At 38.9% G+C, this 14,507-nt stretch overlaps 1 protein-coding gene across 1 annotated transcript in view; it reads right to left on the reverse strand.

The window, feature by feature from the left end:
- Window positions 1–14,507, reverse strand: part of LOC594725 (alpha-2-macroglobulin) — a 43,704-nt gene that overhangs the window by 21,898 nt on the left and 7,299 nt on the right. Inside the window, exons 3-16 of the mRNA XM_794155.5 lie at window positions 11,331–11,499; window positions 10,862–10,914; window positions 10,345–10,531; window positions 9,583–9,670; window positions 9,088–9,181; window positions 8,189–8,315; window positions 7,277–7,386; window positions 6,436–6,624; window positions 5,724–5,948; window positions 3,817–3,910; window positions 2,946–3,128; window positions 1,955–2,220; window positions 1,286–1,435; window positions 285–458 (exon numbers count right to left, since the gene is read on the reverse strand). Coding sequence (XP_799248.3) covers window positions 285–458; window positions 1,286–1,435; window positions 1,955–2,220; window positions 2,946–3,128; window positions 3,817–3,910; window positions 5,724–5,948; window positions 6,436–6,624; window positions 7,277–7,386; window positions 8,189–8,315; window positions 9,088–9,181; window positions 9,583–9,670; window positions 10,345–10,531; window positions 10,862–10,914; window positions 11,331–11,499 — 2,109 coding nt within the window. The remainder of the gene's footprint in view (window positions 1–284; window positions 459–1,285; window positions 1,436–1,954; window positions 2,221–2,945; window positions 3,129–3,816; window positions 3,911–5,723; window positions 5,949–6,435; window positions 6,625–7,276; window positions 7,387–8,188; window positions 8,316–9,087; window positions 9,182–9,582; window positions 9,671–10,344; window positions 10,532–10,861; window positions 10,915–11,330; window positions 11,500–14,507) is intronic.

Below are 14,507 nucleotides of genomic sequence, written 5' to 3' on the forward strand. Positions count from 1 at the left end.
CAATATAGCGAAAGTGCAGAAAATGGGCCAAATAACAAAAATGACATGTTTTTTCGTCCGGACTTTTAATAAAAAAGAGGCAGGGCATTACTATTTACTAATAGTAATTTGCAATTTTTAGCTATTTTTTTCAAAGATGGCTGTCATGCTAATTAAAGTTGTTGTCGTCGTCGTCTTCATCATCATCATAATCATCATCATCCTCATCATCATCATTGTCATCATTGTCAACATTATTATTATCATTAATATTATTATTATTTACATGAAGTTGAAAGGAGTACCTTGAAAGCTGTAGACGAGTCCACAAAGTTTGAAGAGGAGCCTCCATACCAGGGCACACTGGTCCTCTTCCTCCTCCTATACCTGTAGGGAGAGCTGCTGCCTGAACACTTGGAGCTGGAGTCAAAGAAGCCTCCGTACCTGTCTAACTGATATGCCCGCACAGAATCAAACAGCTGGGGATAAGGAAAGAAAAAGAACATCTGATTTCATGATACTGAAATGATGACATTATAGGCCGCAATATTGATACAACATGGAACCCCTGTAAAAAGTCCAATGGATTGTCGCAAGGAAAGAAGAATACTAGCAGGTGTAACAACTGGTCTTACTTGTTTACCTGGTATATCTTGTCCTGATCTAATCATAATTGGTTAAACTATTGTGACTTGTATAACCGTATAGCTGGTCTAACTGGTCTAATTGCAATTGGTATAGCTAAAACTGGTATCACTGTTCTAACTTGGTATAACTAGTTGATCTGGTTTAACTTTTCTAACTGGTCTGACTGGTATAATTGGGCCAACTGGTCTAAAAATCTTCACTGGTTTAACGGGTATAACTCCTGTAGCTAGTCCAACAATTACTGTTTAAATGATGTAAGTGGTTTTAATGGTATGGCTGGTCAAACAGGTCTAACAATATAATGGTCTAAATGGTTTTACTGGTCTAACTAGTTGAGCTGGTGTAACCTATGTTGACACTTCAACCAATTAATACCATTCATTATACCACTAGCAACTGCTCACAAGCCATCCATCTTACCCATTTTAAAGCTCCTGTAAAACCTGAAATTTTCACATTAATTTCACTTTTACAGGCGGTTAAGATTTGTAAAAGTTTCATACCAAAAGAATGGAATGCAGCTGAAAGAACACGAAATTGTTTAATTTGTGAAAGTTCTTTGTGTGAAATGGCTGTGATTTAACATTTCGCCCAAAATTTCATATGTACAAAGTTTCCCGTTTTACAATAATTTCTATGATAGCGTAAGAGTACATACCGCATCCTTGGTGAGTACATTGTCTCCTCCCAACACGTAGACACTCTTGTCAACCACACCCACACCGCAGAGTGAGTCAGGGTCAGCCGTCACATCAAGGGTGGTCTCACCGTTAGGCTTCACTTGGGAGTCAGCAAAACCCAATGTCACCTGATCAGAAAGGAAAGATATCGAAGGAACCATTTAACAAATTGTGTATCATCCTAAAAGGGCCAGGTACTGCCGAGTGAAATTTCTTGAAATACATGTAATCTTGATATTTTAAAGCCTTTACAAAAATATTTTGATAACAAATTCGGAAGCAGTACATTGATGTGTGCTTGAGAAACTTTGACAAAATTCTACGGGAACATTTATACTGCATTTCCTTTTGGGTATTATCTCTCTTAATTTTGTCAACATTTGCTCCAGCAACAGTAGCTAAGGGCTTTATCTCCTCAAAAGTGTAGGGTTAGGTGAGGGTTGCAATTGGGTTTTAGGTTAGATATATAGGTTTAGGGTCAGGGTTAAGTACAAGAACTTGGTGAGTGTAGGATGTTCACTCGGAGCAATTGTTGGAGGAGCATGTATCATACAACCCACATTGAATCATTAGGGTTGAGGTTTTGCAGGTAGTCAATAGCAATGCACGCTAAATGAAGCACGAAAGGTCACATGAAGGTCATTCACCTCGTTGGCGAAAGTCTCTTCGACCGAAAAAGTGATGCTATCCGCTACGACCTCCCCATCCTCACGGATGTAGTAGACCAGAAGGCTTGCACCTGGACTCATGTCTGCCGTGACCTCAAACGACCTCTGGACTGAATACAGCTGACCTGGTTCAGCGATGTCTACTGGATCAGGGTCAGGGAGGTATATTGGCGGGTAAATGGGGTAAATGGGCGGATAAATTTCGATAATATCCAACTCGCCTTCCTCCTCCTCCACGATCTCCACTGCAAAATAATTAAACATAAATAATAACAAATTAAGCCTTCTTTAAAAAATCAATAAGCCACATTCCTTATTATCCTTTCAAAAAATCCAAGTGTGTCCAAGGATAGTCTAGCCAAAGTCTTATTCATGCAAACTAACAAAAGAAATTGTTTATAACGGCTGAATGTTTAAAAACTGTCTCGTTTTCATTTAGGGAGGAATCTCTTCTACATATCTTCTACACAAAAATATTAAGCATGAAAAAGCTCATTAAGTATATGTACTTTCCACCTTTAGCAGAAATCAACCTTCTCTTTATAAATGCAAAAATGGCATTGCAACTTTGGTAGTTTCCAGAGCATGTCCAGGGGGGGGGGGGGGGGGGTGTTTCACAAAGACTAAGATCAAGTTTAAGTTGGACTTAACTATGGCAGGCCGTTCATGCCACTGTTTGCTCTCACCATTTACTGGCATTGGTCTCTCAAGGGACGTACAAATCATCACAATTATACAGAATTTATAGTTTTTGATAATGAATTATTGAAGGAAAACATATCATCTAAAGATCATAATGGTGAGAGCAAACAGTGGCATGAATGGCCTGCCATAGTTAAGCCCAACTTAAAGTCAATCTTAGTCTTTGTGAAACACTCCCCTGGAATGTAACCCATTGGCTATGGAAACCTGGTGGTCCCTGTGCTAACTCTATGGGAATGAGGAAACTCAGAAGTCAAGGGGTTAATACCTTTTGTGCAGTTATCAGACGTCATGCAAGAGGTGCCGTTGATGGTGTCTCTGAAGAGTCCTTCCGGGCACACGCAGCCGATGATGCACTGGAAGGTGCAGAACTCACTCACGTTCTGGAAACAGATTAATGGACAGGCGGTGGAGCAGCTGTTGAACACAAGGTCACCTTCACATTCAGTACCTAGCATCAAACAGAAGGGAGAAACAAAATGGTTACGCATAAGGGCCTAGTTTATTCATAAGTTATATATAAACATACATACATACATGTATTTTTTAAACAATAATTTTCTTGTTTATATAAATATATTGTGTCACAATGATGTATGGTGCCAAACAAATAAGAAATAAAGAAAGAAAGGAAGAAAATATATCTTATTGTAGGATGCATTCTGCCTCTGTGCACTGCCAAAGTGAAATTTATTTGTTTTAATTTCTGAGGAATACTGAGCAACAAAAATGTTCAATTTCTGGAATACGTGTATATACATTTTTACTTTTTTTAGGCTCTTTCCAGTCAATTTGCATATGTCACAGCATTCTAGATCAATAGATAACACACAAAAAAAAAACAATAGGGGAGGACTCCCTAAGGGGGTACTCACATATTGGAAATACAGGGGGGTGCCGGTCTAATGGGTCACTTTTTCACAAAAAATCCCTAAACATGGGTCCCACTTTTAACAAAAATAACAAATAAATTTGCAATTTTTTTAAAAACACCTGAACATTGTGAAAATTGGTCTTTTTTTGCCCCCTTATAATGGGTAAGGCTTTCAAGGCTTGAGCGGCACACCCCCGTCCAAACCAAATCTGAGTATCCCCCCGGGGGAGGACTGCAACCTGATGGGATTGAACGGTGTTCTTACCATTTTGTTCCTCATCTCCATTCCATGCTTGTCTCCTCCTCCTGGACAATGGTGCTGACACAGGGACGTCTATGAAGTCACCAAGAGACATGAACTGTGTGTGGAGGATAGAGGAAAGAGAGCCATACCCAATCAATTTCCATCAAACCATTAAGTGTCGTTTATAAAACTAAAAAAGTAAATCGTAAATGTATGTAATAATGATAATAAATCTGGATTTATTTAGCTCTTAGTAAAAAACTGTATCTGGACACCTACCCCATGGACATCCACCCTCCCGAATCACCACCCCCAGTCAACTACCCCCTAGGACAACTATTCCCTAGGACAACTACCCCCGGACAACTACCCCCTAGGACAACTACCCCCCAGACAACTACCCCCCCCCCCCAGACAACTACCCCTCAGACAACTACCCCTCAGACAACTACCCCCCAGACAACTACCCCCCGGACAACCACCCCCCCCCCAGACAACTACCCCCCAGACAACTACCCCATCCCCCCAGACAACTACTCCTAGGATAGTTGTCCGGGGGGAGGGGGGGGGGTAGTTGTCCTAGAGGATGGTTGTCGTAGGGGGTAGTTGTCTGGGTGGTAGTTTTCCTAGGGGGTAGTGGACTGGGGGTGGTTATCCGGGGGCCGGTGTACAAATTTTATTACCCCTATCATTGGATTCATTCATATACACAATGTGTGCACCATCTCCACTCCTAGGGAGTCTTGCTAATATATGATCACCATGAGGGCTTGTGGTCATTATTATCACAATATTTTTCATCATCCTACCATCGTCCATAGACCGAGGTATTTGCAGTGCTAGCCTAACTTTGGAAAATCAAGTAACATAAATGGGGTTGGGTCTGACTACCCCCTAGGACAACTATTCCCTAGGACAACTACCCCCCACACAAATCCCCCCAGACAACTACCCCCCAGACAACTACCCCCTCCCCCCAGACAACTACTCCTAGGATAGTTGTCCGGGGGGGGGGGGGGGGTAGTTGTCCTAGAGGATGGTTGTCGTAGGGGGTAGTTGTCTGGGGTAGTTGTCTGGGGGGTAGTTGTCCTAGGGGGTAGTGTACTTGGGGTGGTTATCCGGGGGCGGATGTCCAGGGGGTAGGTGTCCCAGAACCTTACAAAACAATGTCTCTACTTGATTTACAAATTTTATTACCCCTATCATTGGATTCATTCATATACACAATGTGTGCATCATCTCCACTCCTAGGGAGTCTTGCTATCATATGATCACCATGAGGGCTTGTGGTTATTATTATCACAATATTTTTCATCATCCTACCATCCTCCATAGAACGAGGTATTTGCAGAGCTAGCCTAACTTTGGAAAATCAGGTAACATAAATGGGGTTGGGTTTGATCCAAGATATTGATATCACTAAAATTAAAACTGCCCCCTCCCCACCAATCCCTCTCTAGCCCTACCAATTTTTGCCACTCACTAGAAAATCAATCCCAACTATCTCTATCTTGTCGCTGGTGAATTAAAATTGTCAAAGTCTGGTAAAAATGAGGGGTATCTTTTGGCATCTAGTAGCAACTGCTCCAGGCATAGGGTAATGGGTTCAATTTGGTTTTAGGACAGGCTTATATTAGGGTCGGGATAATTAGGTATAGTGTTGGTCCAGGGTTGAAGTCAAAACTTCCGGTAGTGAAGGAAACTTGGCACATAGCAACTGTTACTGAAGCAAGTACTGTACAACCGTCTCATTACCAGCATCAATTACACTCCTACACTTCTGAGAAACGCGTTGAAACGAGCCATAGCTTTTTTTGCTTGCACTCATCAAAGTAAAAACGCAAGAATGAAACAGAAAGCCGAAATCAAACAATATAACAGAAACTAAAAGGAACAAGGCGCGGGCAAGACACTTCTTTTATACTCACCACAAACTCAAACTTTGTTTCTTCTGCATCGGCCGTGTCGCTGGTCAGGAAAATGTTGAGATTCTGGGTTGAACCCGGAGCAAGCGTTCCATAGATTGGCTCAATCTGAACGAAGCTGCCGCTAGGTGAGTACTGTGCTCTGACGTACGCTGAGCCAAATGGGTTGTAAATACGGTACTGGGTATAGTTGGCAGTGTCCAGGTCCTTAAACCCAGGTGCCTCGGCCTGAAATGTAAAAAACAAAATTTGGTTTAGAGCACCCTCAATCTAGGAAATCTATTGAGGGTAAAGTTGAGTTCTTCATGCATTTACAGAGTTTGCAGACGAGGCGCAATAGCTCAGTCGGTAGAGCAATGGTCTCGTAATCCGGTGACCCAGGTTTGTGTTTGCTTGTTCTACTCTTTACACATTCAACAATGGATGAGATATCATTGGAAGGGACAGCGAACAGTTGCTGTCATACCATTTTCTGATGTAGAAATTCTAAATCCTGAAATTTCATGCGCTCTTTTAACTCACCACCTGGTCAACAGTTGCATATTAGCGCATAACTTTTCGGCGGCATGGAGCATGGGGTCAAAGGAGAGCGGCTTGATTCCAGTCCTTCTCTATCACGTCCCTGATCAAACCATTTATGTTCATGAAAATGTTTGATGACAAAAAAAAAGATGCAGAAACCAATAAATCAAATCAAATCAAATCAAATACTCACATTGATACTCAAATCTGTGGTGTTGAAATTGATATCAGGGATGGTGAAATCAATAACTCCATCGGCAGGGCTGGTATAATTCTGGGTAAAGATTGGTTTGTAGCGATAGCTTCCAGTCTCCTTAGCTTGCACCTTGAGAATGATGAACTCATCCCCGGCAGGAGTCTGATCAGGGTGGTTCACGTGAATCTGAGCAGCAAATCATACAAGAATAACATAATAATAAAATTAAATTCTGCTTTTATATAGTGCCCAATATATCGATACAACGATGTGTCTAAGCGCTTTACATATATATATTATTACCCCGGTCATTGGCTTCAGGCTTACCCGCACACAATGTATGCACATTCTCAACTCCCTGGGGAGCATTCCGGCCAGTCGCCATTTTTATGAGCACAATTCCAACTTGCAACCACATCAAAGAGTAACAAAAAAATGATGGAAAAGAGCTATTCCCTAGAATATCACCAGCAATCAAGAAAATTTGTGGATAGCCCCTGATCTAAAATATGAAAAACTATCAACCTGAATTCATTTTCTCAAAGAAAAGCAAACTTGAAAGTCTGAATGAAAGTGCTGTCCATACTTGCTACTTGCTTCAAATTAGTGGTTTTTACAAATGCACTGTTCACTGAAATTCCAACTTGCACAAACAACAAAGCATAATGATGGAAAAGAGTTAGTAATTGAAATAATTTGTGGAAAGCCAAACCTCCTTTATTTGAAAAGAAAATTTGAAAGTCTTAAATGAAAGTGCTGTCCATATTTGGATCCAATGTTTTCTACTTCAGGGTTTCAGAAAGGTGTCATGTTCATCAATTGAAGCAATTATACTTACAGTGCCGTAGAATGGTACTCCTGGTTTGAATGTTGACGACGTGCTTATAGCGATGGACAACGCATCCTGACTGACCTTACCAACCTCAGCAGAGTGACTCAATGATTCCCCTACACAGTAAGAAAACAAAAACACAGGTTATTAATCAAAATCTTCCTCTAAATCTGTTCAGACTTCATTGACATAGGGGCAAAAATAAAAATCTTTTCCTGCTTGTCTATATTCCTGCGTAATAAGTCCATCCACCATGCATGCAACCGATTCTAAGGTTGGAACATGTACCAAACGACGCAACGCTCAGAAACTTTCCCCAGGATCACTTCTCACTTCTGAATACTGATGATGATCTTGATGATGGATACATGTGAATAACGCTTCAGGACGTTTACTTGCAATGCATCTCGTACGACATATGTCTTCTTTACACATATCTCATCCAAAAATGAAGAATATCTCTTGGTGTGACTATTCCACATTGTGCTCTCTGGGGGTGTTTCACAAAGATCCTAAGTCAAACTTAACTCTAAGTTGGACTTTAACATTATGGAGAGCCATTTGTAGCCTTAAAATATCACATATTCAAAAGCAAAGATTCAAGTATTTTAGACTTTTCGTAAATTCCACATCAAGAACATGAAATCCCCTTGATAATAGAAAATATGATTGATTTGAATCAACATTTTATGCCTTCAAAATAACTTATACAAAATATTTTCAAAGATGCTATTGGCTTTCCATAATTGTTAAGTCCAAGTTAGAGATAAGTTCAACTTAGGATCTTTGTGAAACACCCCCCTGGTACCCCAACCGTCATCGTCATTTCGAGAGATTGTTTGTTAACGGATAAAAGATGCGGATAAATATCATGTGTCGTCAGGGACGCATTGCAGGGGATCCCCTCTAGTGGTTTACCTGTCACTGAGTCTGTGATGTCAGCATCGATCTTGAGATAGGCGTTCCAGGTGGAGTAACTTTGCGATCTCAACTCAAACATGGTCAGGTCTAGATCAAGAGAGTAACATCCATCGCTATCGGTCTCCTGACAAAACAAGGATCAGACAAAACGTATTAAAGGGAGTCGGTAACATTGCCTCAGATTCTGAAACAAAATCCTGGATTTAGCTCATGCTGCAATCATAACTATAAACCTTTAGGTCAGTCAGGAATCCCATGACCTTTACAAGCCGATCGCCTGTCTGATTATCAAGATATTTATGATTGGAATTGAAATTTCATTTTTAGTTTCCCTAATGGTTTTTATAACACTACAGTCTATTGTAGAAAAGGAGTATGGTAAGACCGGTCACTCAAATACTTCTTTTAGTCACTTCATGATCATTTTGAAGCGCAATTTTTTAGGGCTTCGAATTTACACCATATCACAGACACTGATAACATGTAGGGCCGTGCATCTCAGATTTAACGTTGTTAACCAATGCCTGTAAGAAGCAGTTTTTTGGAAGGGGGTCCATTTTAAAATGGTGGGGTCTGGACTGAGATTTTGGATGCCCATGTATCGCAGGGTCCTGTTAGTGTTGATCCCTGTCAGGAGTCAAGCGGAGTCGGTCTCCATGGGTTCTGCGGAACATGCTCGGATAATGATTGCTCTAAGGTAAATTTCTCACTTACCACTTACCTACACATTGTACTTTATATGCATTTTAAGTATTTTTGAAATACATCGCATGTTACTAATATGACGTATCAGGGAACCACATTTTCATTTAATAGCTATTTCATGGTCTCCCATTACCAACGGACATTTCTCCTTGACAGTGAATGTTTCATGTGATCATGATGATGTATCTTACCCCTTCATAATATGAGGTTGGTCTGTTGTTTCTGTAGCTAGTGATCGTTGCTTCTATCGCCATGGTTCCTTGTACGGGTTGTCCATAGGTGTATCTTAAATCAGGTAAACAAAATGCAAAATCAAATATAATATCAAATTAGCATCAAACATATCATTTCAAATCCATTTTAAGTCAATCTTTCTACATGACAATAATTTTCATTAAAAGCTATAAATAACTGTACCACCATCCACGATAGTCACAATGCAATATCAAAGATAATGATCAAATGAGCTTGATAAATAATGAGCTTGTAAATAAACTGTATTATAATGTAAATAGCACTCAATTGTAAATTGTGGTTAACACACACGCACATAGTTTGCAAGAATCGTCAGTCAATTTGAAGGGAGCAGACTTAATCAGAAGAAGAAGAAGAACAAGAATACAGCAATCATTATTACAATGGCAGAGACAACAAAGGCAGTAGAGGCCGGTTGGCCCAGAACTTACCTAGCACAGATTTTGACGGTGGCGGAAGTGTCAGTGAGTAAGAAGTAAGAGGGTGTTGACTCAACCGTGATCTCAAACTTGGGTAGAACTAGAATGAGAAATCAAATTGGCAATATATTTGTTAATGTTATTATACATGTACTGATTTGAAGAACTTGTACAATGTATAAAGTCCATGTATTTCTGTCAGTTAGTAATAAATCTTTCTGATTTGGTACAAAGAATGTACCAAGAGGATAGAAAAGGGAGAAGTGGAAGATGATGAAAAAAATCTAAAAGAAAATGCAGGCTCAGTTAAAGACCAATTTTCACTTCTGAACGACCATAATTGTAAATGTCACAAGCAAATGAATAGTTGAATACTGATGGATTAATAATAATTATGAAAAAATAAGAATATTTATAATGATAAAGGAAGAGGAGGAGGAAGAGGACATAGAAGAAGAAGAAGAAGACGACGACGACGACGACGACGACGACGAAGAAGAAGAAGAAGAAGAAGAAGAAGAAGAAGAGAAAGAAAAAGAAGAGGACATGAAAAAGAAGCAGAAGAAGAAGAAGAAGAGGAAGAAAAAGAGAAAGAAAAAGAAAAGGACATGAAAAAGAAGCAGAAGAAGGAGAAGAAGAAGAAGAAGAAGAAGAGAAAGCAAATCTACAGAAAAGGAAGAAACTTCCATAAAATAAATAAGGGTGAACAAAAATGATAGAAAGGGAAGGAGGAGAAATGAATTGCTATGGTAGCAGCCTAAGGGGGAATCTTACCGTACTCCTCCACTCTGAAGGTCGTCTCCGCCCTCCTGTCTCCAAAGTCTGCCTTGATCGTCCAATCACCAAGAAGGGGTTCAGAGGTCATAGGGAACTCCAGGTCAACCAAACCCCTGTTGGGTTCAATGTCCTCCCACTGGGCTAGCCTGATACCATTGGGTGTCTCGATGTAGATCAGGGCCACCTGTGAAATGGGTGAGATAGTATCAATCAAGTCCACAGCATATATGTATACATATAATATGAAAGTTTGATTTAAATCCTGTCTGCACTAGTTTGGCCAGGAGGGATTAGACCTCCCTGCATGGTCACTGACAGGTGGTTATCTCATCAAATCATCTCTCAATTAACATAAGCAAAAGGGGATTGTGGGGGACCAACGGGTATCCTGTGGGCAGTGTTTGCTATATAGAGGGCGCAAGTAGCTACAAGTAGTGCAGTTCTGCTTTAAAAGAAGATACGGTATGTTCATAAAATCATCATTCTTCAGTAAAAAAAGATTGAAATTACTTACTGTTGCATTGCATGGCTTGAATTCCTTATCTACAGACATCATCCTGAATTTGACTGTCAAAAAGAGAAGATAAACAACAATGATATCATACATTTCCATTCATTTCTCCATCAAAGTTGTATAGAATGAACCTGATGGCAGTAACGATAAACTTCAACATTCTGTCACTATGCACGGTTGAATTTCATTCATAGTCCTTTAAAATATACATACAAAGAGCATATATAAACTGTTCTGGAAGTCAAGAACCAAATTATGATCCATTTATGAAAAGTCACTTAATATAATTATGTTCAGAACATTTTCAAAGAAAATAAGCATTAACAACTTTAACTGGCATCAGATTTCATTCAAATCGGTTTCCATATTACTCTGAGAAGCACCATCTTTTGTAGCAATAGCATGGCAATTAAAACAAAATATCTGTGTTAATCGTCTAACTGTTACAGAATATCATTTAAACTCATACCTGGCTGGCCCGGCTTGTAGATTGGTTTGTCAGTCTGAATCAAGGTTTGTAAATGAGCATTTGAGACCATGATATTCTTGGAGCGGTTACACGTTCTCTCAGGGTTCGACATGTCTGTGACCTCTAGGATCAGCTTGGAACGCTGCCTCTCTTCGCTGACGCTAGGAACCTGCGCAAAAAAATATAAAAATATTGTCTAATTTTTGTTGATGATGATAATGATTACAATGATCCACAGCATTTATATGGTGCTATATTTCTATCAAAAAAGCATCTCTTCACTGACTCTAGGAACCTGTGCCAAAACAAAAAACAATATTGTCTAATTTGTGTTGATGATGATAATGAAAAAGATGATTCCCACTATTTATATGGTGCTATATCTATTTAAAACATACAAAGGCTTTACAATACTGCACGCTGCTCAAGAGATAAATTCATGATGATGAAGAAGGTTTGTAGCTATTAATGAGAGACCAATGCTGCAAGAGCTCTGGATCAGGGTGTCTCTGGGCTGGGAGATCAGCCTTTAGATTAGATCAGCTTAGAGCATTGCCTCAGTTGGGTGATAGAAGCAATATACATCAAATGCATACCAGTATTCACTTCAAGAACATGCATTACTGCATTGAAGTACATTCAAGACTTCTTCATCATTTAGTGCTTATCAGCAAGCAATCATGTTTGGGTATCACAATGTATTTTGTTAAACAGGGTGCAGAAGGTAGACAATGGTTGTTGCTAGGTCAGCCATAGCTCCAACACTGTTTAAGGTTGTCAAGAGCTATCTGGTCCACAAATATATGAATAAAAATACATTTCTAAAATGTTGATTTCATGCAACGTATCATATGCATTATATTCATGTACTAAATGTAGCCAGGTCTAAAAATTGAGGAAAAACACAGGCCTCTAATTCTTTCCAGGCAAAAACAGTTTTAAAAAAAAAATGTCTCCTCTCACCAACATCAATTTTGCAAGAAAGTCAAGTTATCACATCCCTGGCCCTTGTACAAGAATTTCCAAGTCACTTTACAACCATATATGGGACAAACTATGAACTTAACTTGACCTGAATTTGACCTGAAGTTTTCATTGGCGTGCATGTATTATAACTATTTGGCCTAATCTAAGCTTGATGTGAATACAGTCATGCTCAGATTACAGTTTACGCTCATTGCCTATTTTTTTTTCAAAAGTCACTGAAATTACATCAACATAGTTTTGAACATCTATACAACTCTGCAAATCTGTAACAATTATAAAAAGTAATACCTTACTTTGTATTGTATGAAAGGAAATCAATATCAACTTCACTGTAAAGGCTCATAGTTCATAGTTCTCTTCAATGTTAATATATAATTAATGTAATTATATATTTGTTTAACAAAGTAGTATCATAAGCACTTGCACCTACATCATTTCAAACAACAAGCAGTTTTTCTATCAAGTTTGATTTTAATTTTATTTCTTCGAACTGATTTCAGGTATTAGATTCTAAGTCATATAGGTATGTTTCCCATACTCCAGCTTGGTACCAGGTAAATTGAAGTTCGAGTCACAAATCTAGTGTCTAAATTCCCCTCTTTCACTCGGATAAAGATTAATAGAAACAAATTTCCTGCAGACTTGAACTCTTGCAATGTTTTTCAACTATCTTTCTACATGTTCAAGTAATATCATTATAGGCTATTGCACAATTAACGATGAATGAAAACAATGAATGGAAACATTCTGCTTTTCCCACACGCACAGCATTTGAGCACCATTGGGTGCATTTCCCCCGAGGAAATAACAAAAGACAACAAAAACAGTGCTGAAAGCTTGGTATATCTCCCAAACCGTTCTCAGTTTGGAAATTGGAAGTCATATCAGGATTTCAACTAATTTGAAACTAATAGAAACTACATACAGATAACAAAGTGATTGGCAAGGTCATTATAAGATCACAGCGATGGTCCCACAGTGAGGGCATGACCGGCTAGTGAACTGTTAAATCTAAAAGCCTTATTCACACATAGTGCAGTCCAATGTGGGTTCCGACCACAGTTTTTTTTTATAATGTTTATCCCGTATTTCTTTGTAAATTCCTTAACCTTTACCAATAACCCATAGAATGAAAGGTAATGCTTTGTCATTTATAATTTCATACAATCCAGCTGTAAAGAAATTATTTGTTTAAAAGTGACTAGTACCCTTAAAAAATACATTTTCATGGATTAAAATGGTTAATTTGTCAATCATAATTGTCAAGTATGTAGTCAAATGCATTTACAACCTAATCTGACACTAACAGATTTTTAAAATAGATTTTGGGGCATTCTACACCCCCCCCCCCCTAAAAAAAAGGAGTGATAGGTGCTGGCATTCTCATGGAAAGTAAAACATCAGTCAAGGACAGGGCATGGCGGTCAAAATCACTCCCTCTCATGTCCGACTGAACATTTTGATTTGTTTAACATGTTTAATTGCACAATTCACACCCGAGCCAAGTCAGCCAACAAGTTTTTGCCACACATAATTTCTGTGTTGACTCTGAAACGAGAAGTCTGCATATCCTGGAGAACAGTCCTGTAAAAACAACTACCAAACCCTGGTTTATCTTGTCCAAGTTCAACATTCACCATTCCCAACCCGTCATTCCAAAAAAGTAATCAAATGAACAAGGGAAACGCTCTCGGTGGTCTCGCCTGCATTACGCAATTCGATACGATGAAAAATTGAGGTTGGGACATTATATTTATAGGCAATGCTTCGCGAACGAAGATTTTTGCCTGGTTAAAACAACTACCAAACCCTGGCTTATAATTCACTACCTTTGCCAAGTTTAACATTCACCATTCCCAGCCTGTCATTCCAAAAAAGTTATCAAAAACATGAAAACGGTGACAAATTTAAATTTATGCAATAAACAGAATAAAACAATTTTTCTTTTTCTTCAATTAAAAACAAAAATATAACAGCATGTGTGAAAACATATTTTTGAACCATAATCAGTGTGACTCCTGTTTATCTCCGTGAAGATCAGTAGAGTTGTGAAAGAGGGATTATCTCAGTATGCATAAATCATATTTTTAAAAATTTCAAAATTTGATGTATAAATAGTTGTGTCACAGTGTCAATAGAAAAAGCAAGATAATCTCACTAAATAGCTCAGAAATTCCTCCTGTGGCACCC

Source organism: Strongylocentrotus purpuratus, unplaced genomic scaffold (genome assembly GCF_000002235.5).
Source record: "Strongylocentrotus purpuratus isolate Spur 01 unplaced genomic scaffold, Spur_5.0 spur5_scaffold_9, whole genome shotgun sequence".
NCBI lineage: Eukaryota > Metazoa > Echinodermata > Echinoidea > Camarodonta > Strongylocentrotidae > Strongylocentrotus > Strongylocentrotus purpuratus.